A 27,342-nucleotide genomic window follows, 5' to 3' on the forward strand; every position below is an offset into this window, starting at 1 on the left:
TTCTTATGTTGACAATAACTATTTAGGTATTTAAATTATATGAATTCAATGAAAAATTTCTCTAAATTTATTTAAAATGCCAAAAATAATTTTTTACTACATAGATAAATTTTAAAAACATAAAAACTATTCACAAACCTAATCAATTACATTTAACTATACCCTTGCAGTTTAATAGAATTATATTATTAATTTAATAAAAAGTGATGCATTAAAAATAAAATCATATAAAATATATCATAAATATTAAATATAAATTACAATTACCTATATTTTATAAATTCTATGACCTTTTTACTTTTTATTTTATATTCTTTATTAATCTGTTTTTATAACTGTATTGCATATGTATATCTCTGATTTTTAATTAAATAATAATAATTTAACAATCATAGTTATATAATAGTTCCTTGTACCTTTATTTATTATAAATTGTGGCAAGAATTCATTTTTCTTAAGAGTCCTCTTTAACGCCAATAAAATCTCCAGTCTTGGATTTTTTTGATCTGTTTCGTCATGTCTTTAAAGCTAAAGCATTGTTATTTTTAAAACGTTTAGCCTAATTTATTTTATTATTTTTGTTTTTATCGATAGGTATATTTTATTTTATTTCTTGTCTTTCTATTTAGTATTATTTTATATTATTATCACTTTGTCTATTACTTTCATATGTGCCAATTTTATTATTATGTAATACTTTTTTTTTTATTGTTTAAGGGCATAAGCCCTATTGGTTATAAATAAATAATTAATTTAAATAGATGATTGAGAATTCAACATTAAAATAATTACAATTAAATAAAATTTATTTCAGTCTATGACTGAACATGAGATCAACCACATAATTTATTAAAATCCACACATTCACTCTATATTACACTATACTGAAGACTATGAGTTTAAAATTATTTTAATTCTTGTTTTTATTGAAAAAGAATAACCTTTTTTTAATGTAAATGAATCGTGTTTATGTATTTGTTTAGTTAGAAAATCAAATTCACAATGTGTTGCCTAAACTTCCGGCACAATTACAAGAAATGGCAACCAAAATGCTGAGCAAAGACGTGGATGCGAGACCATTTGTCAAAAATTTATTACACACTCCTTATTTCTGGTAAAATACTATTAATATACTTAACTCTATTAATACTATAATAGTTAGTCTTATAAGTCTAATTCCGTAGTCCAATACCATAATTCAATGAGGTTTTCGTGATGGTTTTTATTCTTACATATAGATTTACTTCTTTCAATTAGTTCATAAAAAAATTGAATATTAGTTACTTAATAAAAAATGCTGCATGGAGTAGAGGAAAAATGCTTACCCGATTACTTTTATATGATATATATATAGTTTATATTATATGTATCAAATATGAACAGTTTTTTTTAAACGTAATGAAAAAAAAAAAAAATTATAAAAATAATTATGTTGTAATAGTAAAGAATTCGCAGCATATACGTTTTTCACATCAGAATCGTCATATTTGACCGTTAATCTTCGCTTAAAAATAATTTTAATAATATTCAAAACTAAAAACTCGATTAATCAAACATAATAATATGACATTTAAATTATGTCTTGTTATGCTATAGAGAGTAATTATTTTTTAATTATTCGAATCAAATAGTTAAATTACCAAATAATAGTCTTTTTGACAACGGTTATCTTCGTGTAACGCATAATGATAAAATGTAACATAGAACAATAAATTATGGAAAGTATGTGTATCGTATAAATACTTTTAGTATGGCAATTTGTACTAATTTTGGTCCGCAGGTTAAGTATTTTAACATTAATGTTATTCGCGTACGCACTGTATCAACAATAAATAGGCTTACATGTTTTATAATAATATGTTTATTTTCATCGTCATCTTTACAAAATCGTGATTTTAATTTTTTATAACAGTAGTACTGTTTTGATTTACATATTGTAATATGTAGCTGAACTCTAATCTAAGACTTAACTTAAAGAAAAAAAAAACCATCACCAAAAAGTGTCTTCGTAAAAACTCGAATTGACTAACCACGCAGCTTGCAGTTGCAAGGCTGCATCGTAGGAATCATTGACGTACACGGGCACTTGGAAGGGTGTGATATGGGCTGCCGGCAAGGCCTTCTTGTCGTCGTGGCGGACGGGTGACAAATTATCGCGGACGGCGGCGTATTATCGGACCACGCGTTTTCATAACCTCCACCGCGAGCGGACCGAGTGTCGTACGGCATTGGCGTGTAGTAAGGCCTCTCAGAAATTTCAAGGCGTACAACCAACAACGGTCGTGTCGTTTGGCATTTCATACATGGTGGCGGTGTCCGGCAAGTCGTGCACGGCGGCAGCGTCCGGCAAGTCGTGCAAGGTGGCAGCGTCCGGCAAGTCGTGCAAGGTGGCAGCGTCCGGCAAGTCGTGCACGGCGGCAGCGTCCGGCAAGTCGTGCAAGGTGGCAGCGTCCGGCAAGTCGTGCACGGCGGCAGCGTCCGGCAAGTCGTGCACGGCGGCAGCGTCCGGCAAGTCGTGCACGGCGGCAGCGTCCGGCAAGTCGTGCAAGGTGGCAGCGTCCGGCAAGTCGTGCACGGCGGCAGCGTCCGGCAAGTCGTGCACGGCGGCAGCGTCCGGCAAGTCGTGCACGGAGGTAGTGTCCGGCAAGTCGTACACGGACGCAACGTCTGATGGCATCTCGGACATGGCGGTAACGTCTGGCATCTCTTACACGGAGGCACCGTTCGGCACGTCGTACACGGCGGTGATGTCCGGCGGATCGACCACGGCGGTGGCGTCCGGCACGTCGTACAGAGCGGTTGAGTGCGGGCGGTCGGCCACGGCGGCATCGTGCGTCTGGTCGTAGACGGCCACTGTTGCATTGGACAGCACGTCGACGGGCGGTACCCGTTGAACTGTTGACCAGCGGCGTGCGGTGGACAGCTGCAAGCCCGCGGTAGCGACGATCGGTGTTTGGTGGATATTCCACCGTCGTGGGCGAAAGAATTCGATTCGCCGATGTACGACGATGTGGCGGGCCTCGGGTGTTGCGTCATGTACTTGGACATCGGCGGACCACGGCGTACACGAACGCTCTTGCCTACGACGGGAGAATACCCGCCGGACACAGACCATTGAGGCCTCAACGAGCTCAACGATTCCGAAATGATGCAAAAGCACAGGCACAACGTCGTCACCAAATACATTCTCCGTAGACAACGAATTCACTCGAAACGAATCGGTAGTGTGATGAACAGAAAATAGAACGTGAACTTATACAATGATCGCGTTTATAACATAATATTATATTGTGCGTTTATACTATATCATATACTATTGTTATTTACACGCCGATAGCACGATGGCAACCGTTGCCGATGTAAATATTTTTAGCAATGATTTGTATAGCCATAAACTTATTAGTGATTTAAAGCTCAACGTTATTTTTTTTATGCGTAATACAGCTAGATGTAAAAATACCGTATTTTATTTTTCATTTGTATAATACGTGTATTATACATGTATTATACGTGTATAATACAGTATTTTTTAAAATTATTATGGTGCTTATATAATTAATAAATATAGCTATCCGAGTGTGGTACGATCAATACTATTGCAGTTTATTGATGAATAATGATGTATTTTGATTATTAATTTAAGTAATATTAGGTTTTAATATTTGCAATAATTTGAATTAGTGCCTATGTAAGTATTAACTGTGACTACTGGCTAGTGGGCAGTGGCTATATGACTAGCAAGTTGAAAGTCTAGACCCTGAATATTATAGTTCTAAATTCTAATAAATACAAACTTAGATCAAAAAAAGAAAAAAACTTTATTGTAAAACAGTAAAATATAAATTAATAGCAACTTATAGGTAGTTTTATAAAAAAGAACTATACGAATGTTAAATACACACTACGCCACTGCTGTCTACGAGTTTACGATTTATAAATATTTACGATTAGAAACAGTTCTTTATAATCGTGCCTACTGTCTACCAACATAGATTAAATATACTAGTATATTTAATCTATGCTACCAATAACAACAAATGCAAAAACCAAATTACTCGTGCGGTCATGCCATAGAGTAATATTATATTTATAATTATAACTCTATGGGCCGTTCTACGCCGTTATCTCAATGTTAACAATTGAAACATTATGCATTCATAGATATTATTAGAATCTTATGCATTGCGTATATTTTATCTTTGTTATTAGCCTATAATCTATCACTATTTTTTTTTTTTTATACCATTCGTATTTTATTTTTTTGTACATGACGTATAATACGCTCGTATAATACAATATTATACAATTTGTATTATACAATTTACATCACTGCAGTGAGTGAGTGGGTGAGTGAGCTAGCTGTCCGGGATTGAAAAAACTAAAAACTATCAAATACGACGCTCGGCGTGTTTTGTTTTGAGTGTAGGGGTATGTCTGTGTTGGTGACGTTGGTGTGTTTGTTTAGCGGACAAATCCAATGGGGATGAACAATAATCCGCCTGTGCTTAAAGCGTTTCTGTTTAATTGCATTATCTTCTTGAGTAAATCGGTTTAGATACAAAACTTGAGAATAATAAACAAACAGAATGACGATTTTTACTTTCTTTCACTTGACAACCAAATTAAAATTGAAATCATTATTGGATATTTGTTTATTTTTAGTTACCATTGGTAACATGCTGGGAGATACAAAAATACTTACTTAATACTTATTTTTTTTAAGACCGACATTCGTGTGTGAGCCACACTATAGTTATATTTAATTCTAGGATTAAAAAAAAGCTAAAAACGCTCCTTGAGTCACGACAAACTATTGATATAACTTTAAATAAAAACAATCCATTGGTATGTATCATTATTTACTTTTAATCAAATATAGAAAATCATCTTATTGTTAAACATAATATTTTGATACCAAAATTAAAAAGCCGTCAATTAAGTGACCGTTCAACTATTCAATAGGTGTCGAGTGTCCCTCGTAATTTATTAGGTCACTACAATAGATGAATTCAATTTACATTACAAATAAATCATTGTATATGATGAAAAATTATTCTAAGCAGAGAAGATTTTACTTTTTTGATAACCACAGGCATCAAACAATTATTTTAATAACAATATTAAAATTTTAAAACAAATTTGTAATATATATTTTTATGTTTTTCCCAATTATTTTAATATTACTGAACCTTTCTACTCCCCAAAAACTAATACATAACTATGTAAAATATATATTATGTTAACCGATTGAATAATTAAGAATTATTATATTGACTTTGAATAATAATTGTTAAATAATAATAATAATACTAATAATATTCGTATAGTCGTATGTATCATTAGAGGTTACGAAATTTAAAAAAAATTCAAATTACAATCTTAAAATCAAGATTGTTTTAAATTTCTGTATAATTATAAATGCATAATAGTTATATATGTTTTAATTAGTTTCTGAAAACAAGATTTTCATGAATTTCTTAAATATAATTTAAAACGATAATCAGCATATACGTGTTTTGATATTTATAATTATAAATTTATAACTATATAATTTATAACTACAGTTAATACCTAGTTATGTTGAATCTTATATTTTATTTTAATTATTAGAACGCGTCGAACACGATGTAGTATTATTTTAATTTAACATCATATTTTAAAATAAAATAAGTCTATAATTTTTAATGAAACTGCGTATAGTTTTAAAACGTAAAACGAGTTTTATATTTTATATTTTTAATCATTATGTATACTAAATGATTGTAGTAATAGTTACAATATTTATTATATTGTCAATTGTCAATAATATGTTTAGTGGAATATATTGTATACTCTTTAGGCTAAAATTACTTAGAGAAAAGCACAGAATACAATTATAAAAAAATAACAAATTTTTTCAGAAAAAATAAAGATGACCTTTTGACACAGTTTTAAAGAGTAAAGGACAGTAAAATTTAAACGGACCAGTAAAGTAAACGCTAGCGTCCCTTTAAAAATTACTGTTGAAATACCTGTTCCTGTATGAAAGTCCTCAGCTAATCTAAAAGTACCAAACGACCCAATTTAGCGAAAGATCAATAATCGTATTCCTTATTGCATTGCAAGTAATTCACAATAATTGTCCTTTTTTTCTTTTTAAACTAATTAGTAAAATTTGCTAAACTATACAAAGTTATTTTTATCCGTAAATTCAATAATAAAAACAAAAATAATAAAATATAAAATCATGTTTATTTCTTCATTGCTGTATGTTACATAATATTGTAATGTTTGCTATACATATATAGTATGAATTTCATGAGCGAAAATATTGTGTTTTTTATTATTGTTGTGGCATTGCTAATGGTGGTTGGAACCGCTTGCGCATTACTTCCCCGAGAGAAAACTATTATAGAATACAGGTCCTAAGAATGTATTCTTTTTTACCCTTGTTGCTCGTTTTATTTAATTTATTTAGATTTTTGTACTATTGTAGTCACATATTGTTGTGAATCATTCTTTTTAGAATAAAGGATGAAAAACTTAATTTACCACAAAAGAAAAATCATAAAAATACAAAAAAAAAAGAGAAGAAGAAGAATCTGCACGTATTTAGATGAGAAAAAATATATTTTTATGGTTTAAAAATATTAATTCTTTATCTCAAAAGTAAAGATTTAAACTTCAAACTTATTTTAATGTTATTAACCTATAATAGTACTTCCTTCTATATTATTTTAGACTCCGGACAAAGTGAAAAACGTATTGAATATAATGTATTTTTTTTTTCAAAAATTAGTTTAACCAATCAGGAATTAGTAATAATAAAAACATATTACGAGTATATAATATAAACTATCCTACTATCCTTATATGCTGATTTTTTCGTTTCAATAAAACTATAACTAAAAATATTTGTTCAAACAAAATGATTTACTCGTAGGTACATCGAATTCATATTTAACACATCAATTACATTTAACTTTGTTTAGTTACGATTTACTCTCGAAACCCTTTAAGCATAGCAATAGTTTCTAAGTTGTCGAAGTTTTTTTTTAATAAAAACAAATGTGAAATATAATTGATTCTTGCTACAGAATTAATTTATATTTTAACTTCATAGAAAATATCTAAATAAAAAAACCCAAAATAAACCAATAGATGATGTAACTATTAGACACTGCAAATTTAATTTGCTAAAAACTACTGCATATATTTTACACCTGCATCGAACAGGTATTTAAGTAGTATAGTCTATCTATCATCTAACTCTTATAAGTATCTAACATTTTTTAACAAAGGTTGTGTTCAGAATATTACATTTTAAATATAGATGATTTATATCATGGATATATATGGTTTTGTATCATTTAATTCATGTTGCAGTAATTATAAAATATTGTAAGCCAATGACAATTATTAATTTTCTTATTACTTAAATATTATCGTTGATTTAAATATACCACTTCATATTATATACAAGTTGATTTACCAAGTGCTATAATATTATTTTATTGTTTAATAATGCATTTATTCATATTTTAATTTTTAAATATACTTATATATTAACATTTTTATTACTAGCTTGGAGTTTTTGTATACCATTAGAATATCATGTTGTAATATTTTTTTTTTTTAAATGATTATCATCTTTTAATAGACATTTTTAAGATAATTTCAACGCAATATATTTTGCTTTTTCTTTGACACACGGATGAAATAGCAAATTTGCGATCAGCAAAATCAATCTTGTAATTTTAGAATTATTATATAAACTATAGACTTATTATCAAACGTAAAGCTATGAAAATGATATGGTTCTTAATGATTTTTCAATTTTTCTTTTTAAGCATTTTTAAATTTTAATATTTTATATACTCTCAACTTAAGTATATACAAATTAAAATATCGTAAAAAGATTATGTATAAATAAAAATAATGTTCTTCATTGTGTTTGATAATAAGTCAGTTCATTCTAATAGTAAAGCTAAAAACTCATGATTGGTTTAACTGAGTACTAATAGTCAGTTAAATTATATGATGGTAAAACCAAAACATTTATTGCTTAACTCAGAATCATAAACAAGTATAATATTATCTTAATTATTTAAAAAATGATGTTGAAGTTTTTATGTATTCAGTTATTAAATTCATAATTTTAATAATCGCTACATAATTAAAAAAAAGAGGTTTAAAATTATAATTCATGAATCTTTTTATTTATAACTTTTAACACAAATAGTGTAGTTTGACTAGTTTGTAATATGAATAAGTTTTTATACAAAAACCATTGAATATAAATATTTGTACACTTTTTAAATAATATTTTTATTTGTATATTTAATAAATATTAATTAATTACAAAAATATTCTATTTACAGCGACCGTTTTGTGGAAACTATTCAAACACTGGATATTATAAATATGAAAGATCTAGTACAGAAGTGTCAGTTCTATAAGATAACATTGAAAGAATCATTACCATTCATTCCAAAGGTATGTTCTACGACAAGTTTAATTTAATATAAAAGTAAATGGGTATTATAATATGCATTTAAACTATTTAAAGCAAAATTTCGGGCACGTATAAGAACTTCTAAATACAAAGTTAGAATTTATATGTATTATGTATGCCACGTACAGTATTTTTATTGGGAATTATATGTACAGCTGAATGCTCTAGTTTAAAAGACTTGAAATAGTTTAAATGTAGGGAACACTATAATATAATTACCTAGTAATTAACAAAATCACATTAAATACCATTTGTGTTGTACTTTTATAAATAATTATGGATAAAAAATAACATAGTTATTTATAAAATAAATAACAATAACACAATGATTTTTCGATTATAATCCCAATTATTAAAATGTTGGTCAATATATAGTGTAAGGTGTAATGAACACTGTCAACTATTAAATGTCGGGAACACTTCTATGAAAAAAAAAAATAGGCAAGTTTGTTTTTGAAACGTATTTTAATTACCTATCTTTAGAGGTAAATGGTATACGTTTTATAACAACTATAATAATTATATCCCTTCATTTACACGATAAAACAGCTGGGGTAGAATATTTTTTCATAATATAGTAATCATCAATCAATTTTACTTTAAAATTACTCTGGAAATGTTAATTTAAATTACGTACCGATATAGTATTAATTTATCAAACTAAACGTTTATCAATAAATTTCGGAAATTCATTTATTTTCCGTTTTTGGATTACCTCGCACATTACTGTATAGACTATACAGTACGAGTGTTGACAAAGTAAAAGGCAATTAAAACCGACGTTTGAAATGTTCTAAATATTCAGTACCTATAATTATCATTTCTTGTTTAACATAATAATTGTAGAGATTATTACTATTATTTTGTTTTGCTTTCATTTATATCCGACTTTGGATTTTGCTCATAACTTTGAAGATTTATTAATAACAATATCCAATCAAATAATATAATATCAGTAGTATATTTAGATTTTGTTGGTACTAATGATGTTATTTTCTAATTGTACTCAGGTTTTATTAGCATATATTATAAAGTAGTAGTAGTGTAGTACCTATTATTTATTAATTATATAATATTATATAATTTAAATATTATAATAAATAATAATAATATACATTATTCTGAGGTCCACTCAATAATCAGGTCTGTGATCAATAATTTACAAATCTTATTTTTCTTTACAAAAAAAATCTCGTTTTAAAAAGTACCTACAACGATCCAGTCCATCTGCGCGTGTGTGTATGCGTATTCGTGATCGATCGGCAGAATTCGGGACCAATTACTTGTGTTTGATTATTGCAGACAATAAGCTAATCGCAAGTAATACACATTTGTGTTTTAGTTTTGTTTGTTACGTTGCAGACACAACACATTTAATGAAATTCTTAACTCGTCGAGTCCGAGGTTCCCGACGTTAGTTCGAATTTACTATTTAGTTGTTTTGTAAAACGTGGTTTGATCACGGAAAACGAGAACTCGTGACCGTTCCACAAGCGTCCCACGCGACCGTTATTAATCCCATTGCTGACGAGACGCGTGCGTGCATTAATAATTTTTCCTGCCCTTAATAATATCGTATTATATACATACATACATAATATATCATAGTTTCCCATAGAGTAAAGAATTTCCTGACCGTAATATCCATCGTTTCACATTCAAACGGCCCGAATGTCAAGGACCCCCATTATTATTATTGTAAGTGATGGTGGTGTATTATAATATGTATATATATTTTATACAAGTATTATTTTTGATATATAAACGTTTTTCACGTCATCCCGCCATCCCGGGTGATCGGCGCGCAAGCAGTAATATTGTTATTACGCAGATAACGTCAGCCATCTACGCGGCTGCACAGTCCCAGCTGCGGCTTCGTTCGGCCGATTGCGTGTGCACACTGTGCGTCTGTGCGCGTGTTGGCTGTCGAGAGAATTACAACGACTACCCGCCCGGAATAAGCTGACAAAATACGAAAACGTCAAATGCCTCGCGCACGAACACTATATTATATATATATATATGACACTGTAGAACATAATGATATTATGTAAAGCGGCTCACTTGTATTACTATGATTTTTATGATAATAAGGTTTAAAGATGAGTCCGCGACATATAGATCGATATATTATTAAAATATCGGCCCACATTGGCGGAAAATTATGATAATGTCAGATGTAAATATCTACATATTTTTTTTTTTTTTTTTAAAGAAGAAAGATATCAAATGACAGATTAAAATTGTTTGAACCCGCATTCGTTGTATCAATTTTAATTTTTCATGGCACGTCGAACAGTGTTTGTTATACGAACGTTGTTGGTCGAGCGTTTTTTGGATTTGAATATTTGATACGAATTGTATAATCGTATTAGGTAGTCGTTACATTATTATAATATTTTGGTATTTATTCTTTACGTGGGCAGATGGTATCAACGCCGTGAAGAGACTATATAAGGCAAACTTTTTACTTGATCCTTTATTTTTTTTTGTACTTCGATAAATTAATGTCGGTTTTGTGTTTGCATTAATTAATCTTAATAATTTATCATGACTTCTAAGTTTTTTCAAAACTTAGTCTTTACATGTGAGATCAAAAAGTATTTATTATCTAATACAACATTATTAAAATAACTATTTAATTTAATTATTTTGCACATAAATAGGATATTATAGAATATTTTCTCATAAACTAACTTAAAATTATATATTACGTATTATTGTATAAAATAACAATAATATAGTAATAATACTACAGACCAGAACTATGTTTAGTGAATGATGTTAAATTGAAAAAGTTTGATTTTTTACAAATTTCCAAGATAAAGTTTAGAGTACTATACACAATTTAAAATTTAAAATTAAATTCAAATATTATGTTAACTTTTTATGGACAATTATTGGCTTATGAAAATGTCTTAAATATAAAAATATCTTAACTTTGTATTATCCAGTATAATAACAAATTGTACGCACTGTATGATCTGTATAAATTATATATTATAAATGATATTATGTTGATATTTGAATATTTTAGAATAATTTATAAAATTCAAGCGTTTTAACAGTCAGACATTTTATTTTACGATGATTAACAATTATTATGCATCATTTTAATATACTAATATTTTCAAAATATCGAGTCTTTGGCGTATGTTTTCAATTTTACACTCGTCTAACAGCATTCTACGTATACTCACATTATATACATACTGAAAAATAGAATTTGAATATCGCACTGCGTACCAAGTTTTCGATAATTTTGAATACTCTTAATTACTGTATGCATATTTTAATGTTTATATGGAGCAATAACAGACAACATTACTGTACATTTATAATGTAAAATATTTAATAACATCATAAATTATCATCGTATTATTATCTTTTATCAATCCCAATTAGTCTAATAACCGTTTCCAGACGTATTGAACAGTCTGTATGTATATTGCATACATAAACATAATATATTATTGGTGACTTACTGACCTAACCGATACAGCAGGGGCGGAAATGCATGAGACTGCGCGCGTAGGATGTGTAAGATTGATTTCAAACCATTTTGCTATTATGGTTGGTACCTACATAGTACCTATATATTCTTAACTATTATTCGTATTTGTATATTTTATACGGGATTTTTCAAAACTTAAATCATTGCACATAAAATAAATTATTTTATTATTATTTGACACATTACATATTAAAGAAATTGTGTTTGTAAATTGTTTGATTAGAATACTTACACACTGCTACAGGTGAATGTATTCATTTCAATAATTATTTAATCTATTTTAATGTAAAAATGTCTTTAAAAAAATATATTTATATTATAAATCAACAATAAGCAATATTGTACTTTAATTTTTGGTAAAATATTATGCTGTGTCTATGGGTACATCGTACATCAATTGTGAAATAATTATAACAAACGATGTCGGGGAGCGAAAAAAAAATGAATATATTTTAATGATAAAATACAAATTTGTATAGTATTATGGTTATGTGTATACTGTATATAAATTTATAGTGTAGTATAAATGTAAAAATATTAAATTTTACATATTGCGTATTTATTTTTTAACATAAAGAAAACGAAGGATTGTGCGTGAATAAGGATAGCACTATAAGACATTAATATTTAATATTATGGAAGGATCAGACGTTTGGTTAGACCTCGGATTTAAAGTGCACTGAGAATATGGTAAAAATAAAATGAATAAAAAGAGGGATAAAAATAATCTGAAAAATATAAATGGATTTTTCATTTTTACACAATAGAGAATAATGTATTTTTTAATATCAGAATGTGCTTATAAAGTTGTAACTATTAATATATTATTTAAAATGAAATTAAAATTATGACTACTAATTTCACAGTAAATATTAATTTCCCCGAAATTAAATATATATTATATATATTATGTATAATGTATATAAATATATATATTTTTTATCTCAATATAGATTATGTAGAATAATATTATTAAAAAATGAATTGAATAATAATCGTATTAGAAACTTAGAAAATCTGCGTTTACCTATATCGGGTTATTCATTCATCCAATTTCAAATCCTTACATCTTATTTGTTTTTAAGTTTAGTGTTATATAATATGCGTATCATAATATATCATACTATAATGCATTAAATAAAAGAATAATATTTCAAATGTATACAATGGTACCAATAAATTTCCTACGTGGCATCCCTTGTCAGACGAATAACATCTATTAATCGGAACTCTAATACGACATTCGTACATTCGATGCATATCTGTTGCAATAATTGACTGCTCAAACTTTTAGCTCCTCTTTGGTCGATGATAATATTAATACGTATACAGTATTTTTAATATATCACCAAAATACGTGGTTGCGTGGCGTAAGATATGGAAGCCAGGTGAAAAGTATCAGAAGATTTATTTTGAATAACCCTATATTATGTATTTTAGGCAAGATTAAAATAAAATACAACTTAAGAAGGTATATAGATGTAAACACTTGATACTATTTAATCCTTTTGGAGTACCTACAATCTGATACAATATCAGAATATGCGATGATCACAAATCAGCAGACAACGTTGACGACGATCAATTGTAATTACAATTTATTACTATTATTATTTAGGAGTCTCCTTATGGCTTAACGGATAACTAGCAAATAAGATATAATCTCATAAACTCCACTGAATACCATTTCGTTGCAATATCGCTTGAGATATATACGATATTTACTGCCTTCTGAAGTTGCACGAGTATTAAGCTGCACACCGACGATAGACAGTGGATCAAGACATTTTCACGATAGCAAAATATCTACCGAGAATACCGTAATCACCCGTCCATGTAAAAAATCACTAAGTTCGCGTTATAGATATAAAATGGAATTTGTGTTGTAATACAAGACGTTTTGTTAAAAAATAAAACGATAATAACCAATTATTATGGTATTTAAATGAAATATTAATTTGGAACTATAATTTCGCGAAAAATTACGTATACAGGAATAATATAAGGTACATGTATATATATTATTATGTACGTAGTACACATTTAAATAACAGTTTAAACGAAACGTAAATAATTTTTATAGATGAAAACATATTTATTCAATAATTATTGATTACGATCTAAATATAACCCGCAACGTTCTATTAAATGCATGTTATGACACTTATAGAAAAAGTTTATATCATGGAATAAATTTTAAATAACGTTATATTTGCGTAGGTACGTCTGAAGAACCACATAGTTTATTCGTTCAATAATCATCAAAACCCGTCAAAGGGGAAATAATTATATTATTTTTTTGAAATAAAATCGTTGCATTATAGTAGTATAATAAACACTAAAAACCTTCAACACGCATACTTATATATCACGCATGTGTTATAAATAATGTTTAAGACAAATTATTATTCACTTTTTGAATAGTATACTCGTAATAACCATACTCATACATAATCATCAACCATAAAAAAAAATCAAATTTTATTCACTTCCGACCTACCTTTATTACTAATGAATAAAAAAATTAATTTACCGCATATATTATAGGTAACACTATTAAAATGCAAAACTTGTCTAGGCTATTCAATGGCGACTTGTTTATCGTTAATGACACTTACGATAATTTTCGTATTATTATATCATATATGCGACTGTTTTCTAAGTAAATGTATGTTAAATACATTTTTTTTTCTAATTTTTATATTCATAAAACCATAGATATACGATAACGTACTATTTCTCTTCCTGGCCTAGAAAACAATACGATTGCATACGAAAATGAGAGCAACGTTACCAACATGCATTACTACAATAAATATAGTGTTATTATACTATATTATTATAGTCAATGAAAAAAATATATAGATTAATATATAGAATACAATAAAACAACAAATTATAAGTTATGAATAAAAACATTGATATTGATCAACCAACTCAGTCTTGGAGTTCAACTTTTTCGTTTCTGAAAAAAAAAATTGAATACATTACCATCTACTTTAATTTGGTCGTATACTCTTATAGTGTCATGACATTATATCTCTTTATAGTTCGAATAGTTTTGGATATACTTTTTTGTACAGTGACATCAGTTAAAATGCTGGCTGTTGGCCTGGAAATAATAGTCATCACAGTATCGTTTATGAAACTATCAAATATAAGCAAAATAATTTCCTAAAAAAAGTTATATTACAAATTTTCACGGTTGTGAAAAACGACAACGTTGCATTACGATTCGGTAGGTAGAACGTACGCAATCGTAATAGTGAAAAAGGTCTATACTCAATCGTAATGCACCCCGTAAAATATCATTGTCAATAAAATAAATCAGCCAAGTACCTAAATCTCGTTTTAACGTTAACAAAGACCAATATTTTTGCCAGATATTCTAAGAATACAAAGGTGCTAAATGCTTGAATAAACACTACGCGTAGGTACCCATTGTTTTTTCTTGCTTACTAAACATTTTAAAAGTAATTATTAAACTACTACAACGTGGCACAAAATATATTTTTACTATAATAACCATTTAGTAGCAAAAGATACTGTAGTCCTTTTTTTTTCATAGTATCTAAAGATAAATTGTGTGTTATGTAACGTTATTAATGGTTATATTTTTTTTTTTTTTTTTTTTTGAAAAATTAAATTAAATATTGTTTAATATGTTACCTTCATATTTCATAAAAATATTGTATTCGCAAGTTATACGATATGAAATCAATAATTTTTGTTATACATTTAAGCAGTAGGTAGCAACCTAGTATACAAAGGTACAAGACAGGTACAAAAGTAAATACCTATAATATATTATCATTACTTAATAAAAAGTCCATATGATTATTTTTTATGGGGTAAATAATTTATTGTGAGTTACATTCTGCTCTTTACAGTTTACCTTTTATTTAATCAAATTCATTTTTACTGCGAATAAAAATTTATTTCAAATACATAAGTAAAAAGTGAAAAAGTACTCCTACTGTAGCTGCACAAATCATTTTTTTTTTAAAGAGATCAAACCCAAAAATTTACCAGTCAGCATTCACTCAACATAATATTTATCATTATAAATTAATAATACAATATTAAATATATGATATAATTATATTAGTATAGTATATAAATAATATAATAATATAATGTAATGAAATATAATCTCTTCCAGGTGATAGGATAATATGTGTGATACGCATATCTTCCTAAAGCACCGAATTATTGTATATTTTGTTTTTTGTTTTGGATGAAGGAGCAAGTGCCTCCACTGCTCCTGGGGATTTTTGCCACTATTGAGTGTCGAGTATACCTCGTCATCGAGGGAGTAAGTCAGTATAATTGATTTAGTATTACTAAAAGGGAGATAGATAACCGCTCTGCTGTACGGTATAGATGTCAAGTGAATAACCGTGTCATTAAGGAGTAAGACACTGAAACAATAGTATTAAATTTTAATTTAATAGTTAATCATTGCATACGAAAGGCGAGTCTAGACTATATCGAGACTATAATATTATATCAGCCTATATCACTAGGTAAACATTATTATTATATATTTATACTGCTAATGCTATTAAAATAATTTATTTTATTAATAGTATTGTGGCAAGTTAAATTAATATTTAACGAAAACGCTGCATTTAAAAATTAAGTCATTATTTTTATAAAATACGTTAAAAGTTTCAAGTACACAAAAATAATAGTTATTATTTATTTTTTTTTGCAGTATAAACTACTTATGAACAACCTTGTATTATATTTTCAAAATTGTAACACAGTGAACAATTTTTTTTCACTATTTATAAAAAAAAACTATAAATAATTTTAGTTTTTTATAAATAGTTCAAAAGAATCAGAATATTATAAAATTATTCCATGTATACAAAATAATAATTTGAACATTTGGTGAAAATTGTCCATTTACCTTTATCTACAGTAATTCATATTTGAATTACAACAAAATAATAAAATCGTTTGGTGAGAAATCGTTATTTTACGCGTGAATATCCAATCACGTCAAAATGTTAAGTTCAATCAAATTCATGAAATTACACTCAAATTATTTTATTATTCCAAATATAAAACTAATGAAGAAATAATAATAAATCTTGTGTTATAATTTTAAATCATAGATGATAAAATGGAAAATACAATATACAATAATATATTTATGGATTTTTAACTACAGAATGGAATGCAAAATGTTGTTAAAATTCTATCATTAAAAATTATTGTAATTATGTGCTTTATAATATTTTTTTATCCCTCAAAGTACTAAATATATCCAAATTGATACTATAAATAATCTCCTAAAGTTAATGAAACAATTTTAGTTGCCTAAAAAGTAAGGAAAAATGAATAAAAAACTCCTATATTAAAATCAATAGCTGCATCGTTCCCGCTCAAAATCTAAAGTAGTTACGTTTTCTTTTGTACGTAAATTATAATGATATTTTTACTATAAATTAATACAGTATAATAGAATCGTATTTTATGACTTTTAAATTAAGATATATACCTATAGTATTTTCTAATTTAAACAAACATTTTTCTTCTATTTTTGCGTTGTGGATTTCCTTATTTGTTTTAGAATATTGCAAGAAACTTATGTTTAAATTTTTTTATAAAATTTTCTATAAAAAGAATAAAATTCTTATTAAATGGTATTCGTTTAATACAATCATAAATTAGATTCTCATAATCATAGATTCTTAAATTACATCAAGTTTTTTAAATTCCACGATTTAAGAATATTTCCCATAATTGAATTAATTATAAATTACTGTATTGAGACACTATTAGTTATATATATATATATATACCTATATTCAATATTTTAAATATACATATAATATTATACTTAAAATATAGAAATATTATGTTGTACAATGTACAGGTAAAGACTATAAACATTGTTTGATCCATTTCTACATCACTAAAGAGCGCCAACATTTGAACATTATGTGAGTTAACAATAATAACAAATAAAACATGAGACATTACCATATATTATTGAAGAATATAATTAATTAAATTAATTAATATCTAAGTACTAAGAATAAAATACATAATACGTATTGTATTGGTAATCATTCAAAATGCTCGCCATTTTGGTATTTTTAGTATTTTATTCTACGTATTTCAGTCCTGTACTCGATCTTTATCATGATTTTACTAGGTACTAAAACCAGTACCAATAGGAATAATAATTTTGAGACACAATTTATTATTGTTTAATAAAATGTTAAATGTTTTTAACAACATTCTATCTATTTTATGAACAGCATAAAATAGTATAATATAAATATATGATTGACTTTTTTGTATTAATATTTTCAAACAAACTTATTAAATTTTTTAATTGACGATAAAAGTCTTAAGTCTTAATACCTTATATAATTAGATTTAAATTTATACTTTTGAATATAATGATGTCATGGTGACACAACAATGCTTGTGCTTTAATTACTAAAACTTAACTAGTATTAGTACTCAGTTCTCTATGTTATTTATTTGCTTTTTATTCAACTTCAAGAAGATAATTAATGTGGATATTAATGTATTTAAAAATATTAGTAGATAATTTAAAACAGATTTGAAAAAAAAAAAATAAATAAATAAAATATAATTTATCAAAACATAATAAACCTAGTTATTCTTTATAAGGGTCTAAAAATCCTAACTTGTGATCATTTAATCAGATGTGAAATGTATTTTATAAAATGATGGATAGATGGAAATAAAAAGTTTTTTTTAAAAATTGACATCATAATATATTATTTTAGTTATTTTTGTAGTATTTTTTTTACGTGCAATACAAAAAAAATAAATGACCCTCGGGAGTGATCTCAAAATTAAATGTATCTCTTTACTTTGTTATTATATATCTATATATTTTAATTTGATCAATATCATTCTATACTAATATTAGTTAAACGACATTGGTCAAAATATAATATACTTTAACACTGGTAAAAACGATATCATGTCAACAAAGCAGCATCTAATATCTTGTTTTTTTTTAAAAAACATAATAACTATAAAATATGTACATTTTATACTTAACTTAAATGTACATTATTTAATATACAAAAACCATTCAATATTTGTTCTTATTATCACTATTTTTTTCAGTTATAGAGATTTTTCAATCAATAATTTTATCTATCAACTATTTTTAGTTACCATACACGTGCTCAAAGTTGTACCCTTCTTCCATATTTTGTTCTCAAATATCCTTATCTTAATTCAACCAATACAAGTATTTAAAATTAAAATTACTTAAGTACCTACACACTTTAACATTTTTTTTTGTCTGAAATGCTAGTTCAAACTATTTTTTTATTGAATAAAGACTTTGATTTTGGAACATATACTGAAGATCTATTGATCATTTTACCTAATAATGAGTAAGTACCCATCTTATAAATTGTATTATAATGTAATGTGTACGTTACACATATATTATAGTCATCATAATAAATAGATGTGTAAGCAACAATGACGATTTTCCAGGTTCTGATGTTTTTGTAAACAAACAAACACACTACTGCATTAGATGAACGACTAGTTTTTAAATTTATAAATCAATACTCATACAGACATAAATAGATACTATAATAAATTATAATTTTATACCTAATTAATTAACCATTATGTATAAAAATAATATAATAATAGTAAAATATAATATTATATAATATATTATTGTTTTCATATATTCAAAAAAGGATAATATACAGTTAAGGTCGTTATAAGGGAATGCGTTAAATCTGAAAAAACAAAGTAATAGGTATTTGTATTTTGTAAACGGTGGCGATAGTTACGTTATGGGTATAATTGTATTTTCAATTTACAGTGTAATAATAATATAATTTAAACGATGGTATTATGTTTCCATAGCTGTAAGATGTTAACTTAACAAAAACTATTAATCACAATTCAACTCAGGGTCTATGTATGTAGGCACGATACAAATTATACTATCTATTTAAATCTATAAATGTATGGATGTAAATACATGAGTGTGTGTGCATGCGTGCATGTGCAATGTGCATATGATGTGCATTTATGTCATTATAATATTTATGTTATTATTATAACGGTAAGTTATGAACTTATCGTGAGACCCAGAGGATTGATTGCAAAAATTGGTGATGCGAAACAGATATAAAAATTAAATAAATAATCAGGTTTATAATGTGTTTTCTGTTTCCTTTTAGAGAAATCTCAGGTATAAATAATACAACAGTTAAATACGTCAACACCGTTGTTAGTTATTGTGATGTAAAATGAAACTTATGGATTTTATAGGCTTTGAAATAATTTTATATTTATTAAATTTAAAGCTAAAGAATCCCAGAACACGATAATAATCTTTTATTCTTAAAAAAATACTACAAATATTTATAAAAACAAATTATTTGACAAGAATTTTTAAACAAGTACTCAAAATAAATATTTTAAGTTTAAAAACTTGACAGTTTAAAACAACATGTTTAGACTACTTATATACTAATTAAGAATTATAAATTCGAGTAGCAAGAACTGTAAAATTTATTTAAATATTATATATTAGCTATATAACTATATTTAACAGTTCGTAGTATAGCAATATATATATATATATATATTGTTAATGCCATAATGTTTGGAACTCTCATGCGTTTAAATTTAAAATTAAATTACAAACTTTCTTGTGAATAGGTATACGAAACAAGACGAGAGCAAAATAATACAAGCATCGTGTTTATATAATGTACATTGTTCTCTATTTATTTACTAAACTAATTTTTTACTATAATTCCTTACTTACATTTTTTTTAGTACTTCAACACTTTATGTTTTTATCCCTTAAAAACTAAACTAAATATCGAAACAACTAATTTATACGTTCAATTTGAGTATTCCTTCCATCAAAAATCGTTTAATTTAATATAAACATCTATAATAATAGTAATATTGTTTTTATATTTACAGAAAATTTGGTATCAAAGAGTTTGGCCATTTTTGCAACACGAAATGTTAAAACCAGATGTATCAGCTGCAGTCCTACATCCAGTAATATTCTTGATTCAGGAGTCTAGTCTAGAGGACTACGAAACACTCATGTTGCCTGCAATGAGGTATTATATAAATAATTATTAGAATTAAGTTAATTTTTTTATTTATAATTTTCCCAATTTTCAGTAAAATATTCAATGGTCCAAAACATGTTCCTGTGCAAGTGATATTATTGGAAAACTTACACGTGATATTAGAAAAAACACCAAGGGATGACATCAGAAAAGAAGTACTTCCCTTACTGTACACAGCATTTGACTTTTCCGACATAGAAGTTCAGGTAAGTACTAAGATGTAATTGAGGTTATTTTAGTAACCGTAATTTTTAATTAAATTAATTCATAAGATATTTTATAATTCAAACTAGAGCAATTAATATTATTATTTAAACGTTATTTCAATAAACACTCTGCCAACTAGTTAGGCATTAAAAAACAAATTAATTAATTATAATACTATGGTAAAGCTAACCTTAAAAATAAAATAAATATAACCCGTGTGGTTATTTGTTTATGAATTAATTGTTTACACTGAGATGTTTTTGTTTCACTAATACACACATAAATTCTAATTGTTATAATAAATTAAACACTGAATAAACTAACTAAATGGTTCACGTAACATAAAAGGGGTTTATTTTATTCGGGACCACGTAGAATAGATTTATCATTAAATTACAATATGTTTTCATAAAATCGTTGATATATATATATATACTCGTATATATTTATGTATACTTTTATTTTATAAATTAAAAGAAGTATAATATATTGTATATATATTATAATATTTAAATCTGATCATTTAAATTTTATCCTGCTTACATCTGTACTTTATGTATAGGTACTTTTCTTTCTAAAAACAATCATTATACAAATAGTAGACTATAGTTCAGCAGTTCCCAAATTTTTTCCTCTTACGGAGCCCTTTTGGAACTGAATTTTTCTTATAGCGCTCCTGATAAAACCAGTGACCATTTCTTCGATAAAATAAAGAACAAAACATTTTATATTTATTTTTGAACCACATAATGATAAGTGTTGCGGCGCACACTTTGGGAACCGCTGCTATAATCTATAATAATATTTTAAACTATAAAATGTATAATTTTATTTAATCGTAATTAATATTATATTTGTGTATAGTATATAATATTTTTAATGTTATATTTTTTTAATAAATCGTAAAAATATATTATACTATACAAATATACACAAAATATTTTTATTTTATATAATTTAAGCACATATTACATCATATTGTGCCTACTTAACTATTATGAAGTAGATGAATAATATTTAATAACTTAAAAAGCTTGATTTTATTTGATAAGATTGGCATTGTTATAAAAATAATAATTTAACTAAAAGTTTTTAGTCGGATTTGTAGAACAACACATAATATTTACTTGGTTAATTGTATTTATTTATTTATACCATTTTTAATTTTAGTAAAATGTATACCCAGTTATTTAAATACAAAAATAAAAATAATTTTAAATTTAAATTTAAACTATAAATAATTGCATTTGGACCTTTGAGAATCCAGACAGAAAATCGAACAATATAATATGTAAATCTTTTTAAATATCACATTTCGAAAATCTAATTTCAACAGCATATAATTACAATTAATTCATAGAAATTATAAAAAAACATGATGTGAAGTACATTTAGTTCAATAAAATATACAGTATTATTGACAAAAATTATACTAGATTTATATATCATTAAAAATAAAATATAAAAATAGACACGATAAAATTATTGATTTATTTTTATATCTTTATAATTGTTTATTATTCATTAACGCGCAAAAATAACACATTCCCATGAAATTAATCTATTTTAATTAATAAATAATAGAAATTTTATGGGATTCATTGAAATATTCTGTGGACATTACTTTGCAGAACTTTACTAGGTTATATTAAATTGTATTAGAAACGAGTCTAATGAAAGTTGTGCAAATCTGTGTTGTGTGGTGATTATGTTAAAAACCAAAATAACAAATAAAGGCTGTATGTTGCAAATATGCATTATCTACACAATATTTATTATTATAGTATATTATTACATTTTATAATTTTCAATATATGAAAATGTCTATTTTAGAATTATTATTTTAGTTACCTCGTATTGTTTATTTGTATTATTCTCCAACAAATCTGTTACAAAGTTTTAACTTATAATTTATATATTAATATTATATTCAAAAAGTATTTTATTATATCTGTCATCTCTTTTTTTTCATCTTGGAAGCTTGCATCATATTTAAAATAATTTCAGATGTCTTTTATCTAAATATTTCTTTTAATTTCCCTCCAATATTTATACCAAAAGATCGTAACATAAAATTGGTTAGCTATTTATTGATGATATTTTGTTTATAAGTATCATAGTTTAAACTTCAAATGCGAAAATTTAATTAGCGCATGAATAGAAAATTCTGTTAGATACCTCTGTAAATCTCCCGCTATCGACCACAGAGCTTAGATACCAATAGAAAGCATAATCAGAAAGGCACATTGATATTCTTCGAGGAAAATAATACCTGGCTTTATTCTGTACACAATTCAACATTTAAAAAATGCCCACCTATTGGGTTGATGTTCAATGATAATTTGTATGAATTCGATTAAAATAAACCATTATTAGATTCTCCCAATCTAATATTTAGTTTTTAAGGACATTTTTCTTCTGCGTTTTTAAAAATGAACATCACTAAAATTCTATAATTTTTGAAACGAAAACAAAATTATAATTGTCCATTGTTCAAAAATAATCACACCCATACAAATTCTAACAAACCTAATTAAATTGAATTGAAACACAATTTATTAATTCATAGCGTAACTTTAAATACCAGTTTATTAAGAAGTACACAGATAGGAAAATTAATTGAGTTTGCATTGTTTTTTAACTAACTTATATATACGAAGAATATTGTACTTGTGATACACGTATGGTTTTAATTTAAATATCTATTTTTAAATCAAAAATAATAATAGGTAATACAAAATATATATATATATTGAAATTCGTCTTTAAAGCTATTAAAAACTATTTTTAAACGACAAAATCAGCCTAATTTTGATTGTAAGATCTTACTTTTAAAAGAATAACTGGATTATGTTGATAATAATGTAGGTACCTAATTATATTTTAAACTATTCATTTCTACTTTAAAATTAATTTAAATTTAAATATACCTATTTAAAAACTTGTTTTTTCAAATTAAATTTAACAAAATTATTATTAGACCAACAAGATTATGACTTATTTGGAGAATTTTTATTTTTAATACTCGCACGAATTGTTCATTTTTACATAATATATAAATAATTATACCACTTATATTGTTAATTTAAATGGAATTATTAATCATATGTACTCGTATACCAATTTTACGAATAAAACCTATGAATTTTAATGTTCTGTGGACTATGATTAGATTTTGTATTGAAATCCTATAATTATTATTTATTTTCATTAATTTTATTTTTTATTAATTTTATTTTTGTCGGAAATTTCAAGTAATTACATCGATTTTTATACTAGATTAGAAAAAGCAGGTAGTTGAATAAATCACCTTATAGTCTATACTATACTATAGGCTCTAACAAAAAAAAAAAAAATGTTATACAATATTAAAAAGATATTATAAAAACTTCGGAGAAAAAATGTTGAGATTTGTTTTTACGTACCTTCTGTGTAGTTCAATAAATCTAATAAGAAAAACCTAATAAATTATATTTACTGATATTGTTTGATCTTTTTTTTCTGGTCAACAAAAATGTGGTGTCAAATTATCAAAAAAACAATAATTTAAGGTACGCATCAAGTTACAATTAATAAAAATATATTCCTGTTTTTAACTGAAATTGGAATCCACGTGAAATTCCATGGTTATAAATTACAAGTTTTATTAATACCTAATGTTAAAATATTATTTTTAATTACATTTAATCAATGAGTATAATTTTTTTTTTGTTTTTTTTTTTTTTTAAATTTTTGAATGAAGGTATAAGAGACAAGGGTGGGTGTTTATAATAATATAATATTCCTAAACTATTCAAAATAAATTATTTAATTTATTATTATTGAAAGGAGCACTTTCTAGAGATAACTGAAAAATAATGACTTGTCTTCATCCACCACCGCGCATTATTTGAAATGCAGGCTATTTTTAATATAATCTGTGGCACAAAAAAAATATGCGATAAATATAAAATATATATATTACGCATCTCAAGAACGATCTTAATCCTAAATTAGTAGTTGGGATCACGTTTCGTAAAATATAATAACAACCAATAACATGTTTTATTAGTATATCTTTATTAAATAATTAATTATTCTTTATTCATTATTACATTATCTTTTTATCTTATCCGAATAGTATTATATACTCAAAACACTTTCTTCCACTAATTAAAAAGTTCCTGAACTTTCTTGACTTTGTCCACGCTTAACACCATAGTACATGGAAATAGATACTTAAAAGTACCTATACACGAGTACTTGTTGTCAATTTTAAAAGTTTATTCGAAAAAATCTAGTACGTAAAATTAATTTAAATAATATAATATTACAAATACCGAAATAACGCTTAGAACTATTACGGAATTATTTTGTTTCGTACGTTATGACATACCGACGGTATCGTTGTTAAGATGAATTGTATACACAGGTTTAATAATACTTCATAAAACGTCTTGCTCAATTCCTCATTTCAAATTCCTCCGTATTGTAAATGCATATAAACGGAAAGATTCTTCAGAATGTGTATACGGTTACTGAACGGTTAATTTATGTGTTATTTTGTCAGGAATATATTTTACCAAAGCATAGAGTACCTACGGTTGAGGCATTTGCATTCCCTTTTATTGCCAATTAATTTATTCGTATGAATTGATAAATACTTGCATAGTTTGAAATGTTTGAATGACTATATTTAATCCATTGTGTTTAGTATCTAAGCTGAATTGTTTTTTCTTTTTAATCATTTTAGTTACCAGCTACCTATATGTATAAGCTAACACAAATAATGAATGTCTGATTTATTACATAAGGTAATATATAATTACATGAAAGTATATTTAAATTTATGAGATTATTTAATTAAACACTAAAGATATTCCAATTATTATTATATTTTTAAGTGGTAAGCAAATCGAGACGAGTGTCTAACATCTGGTCTCAGTTTTCTCTCTAGCTTTTCATCATTTTTTCTTTGTTCTTGAACTCATTGCAAAAGTTGTGAGACATTTTAATAATTCTTAATAATTTTATTGTAATTTGCATATTTTACTTAAATTATAAATAATTTTAATCTCAATTTTAACAACTAATATTATAATCAGACGAATACATTTTTAAACAATACAAAGATAATGTAAAAATAAACAAAGAAAAGTGAAGTTTAAATATTTAAAATTAAATATTCAAATAAAGAATAATTATCATATTTATATAGTTACGTAGGTTTATATTTTTGTGACACGATTATTTAAACTAAATGTTATGTTCATTTTTGTTATTTAACATTATTTGTACATAGGTACTAATTGTATTGTATTTGTATTTAATTGATTATTTTATTTTTATCTGTTATTAACAATATTATAGCTTATATAAATTATTACAAATAATATATAGTATGTGAAATTATTTTCAATTATACGTAAAAAATTGACCAATAAAAAAAAAAAAATCTAAAATGAAAAATATTCTATTAATTAAACAATAATACTATATAAACCATGTATAATTTTATATTTACCTATAAAAATAAATTAGGCACTTTTTTTAATAGATTACCCAAAGCCTAAAAGGTAGTTAGGTATTTTCATGTACATTATATTGTATATTTATTATATTTATAAAAACAAGATAAATCAAATGCTAACTAAATACTTTTATTTATATTAAACTAATATAAATTATATGGACAAAATAAAAAACTAACCAGCATTTTATTAGTAGATTATACAAAGTACCAGTTCTTTATAAATAAATGAAAAAACCATTTTTATTGTTTAACGAAATAATACAAATGAATTTTTATAACTGATTATATTGTTTTTTTTTTCAAAACCTATGTTGCTTAGTTTTTATACATATTAAATAAGAATATTGATCAACTTAATTGAATTTCCAAATAAAAAAATAGAGGATGAAAAAAAAACATTATAATATTATATTATTCTATGTAATGTTTTAGGAATACGTTTAAATTGAGTTAAATAAAAAACTATTTATTTCAAAATATTACTTTA

General features: G+C 25.8%; 1 protein-coding gene across 4 annotated transcripts in view; it reads left to right on the top strand.

Moving 5' to 3' along the window:
* LOC132920517 (SCY1-like protein 2) overlaps positions 1–27,342 on the top strand; it is a 158,165-nt gene that overhangs the window by 105,171 nt on the left and 25,652 nt on the right. For all 4 annotated transcript variants that reach the window (XM_060982969.1, XM_060982970.1, XM_060982973.1 and 1 more), the window contains exons 7-10: positions 984–1,114; positions 8,361–8,475; positions 20,979–21,124; positions 21,189–21,342. In XM_060982969.1, the coding sequence (XP_060838952.1) occupies positions 984–1,114; positions 8,361–8,475; positions 20,979–21,124; positions 21,189–21,342 (546 nt within the window). The remainder of the gene's footprint in view (positions 1–983; positions 1,115–8,360; positions 8,476–20,978; positions 21,125–21,188; positions 21,343–27,342) is intronic.

The sequence above is a fragment of the Rhopalosiphum padi genome, chromosome 2, assembly GCF_020882245.1.
Source record: "Rhopalosiphum padi isolate XX-2018 chromosome 2, ASM2088224v1, whole genome shotgun sequence".
In the NCBI taxonomy this organism is placed as follows: Eukaryota; Metazoa; Arthropoda; class Insecta; order Hemiptera; family Aphididae; genus Rhopalosiphum; species Rhopalosiphum padi.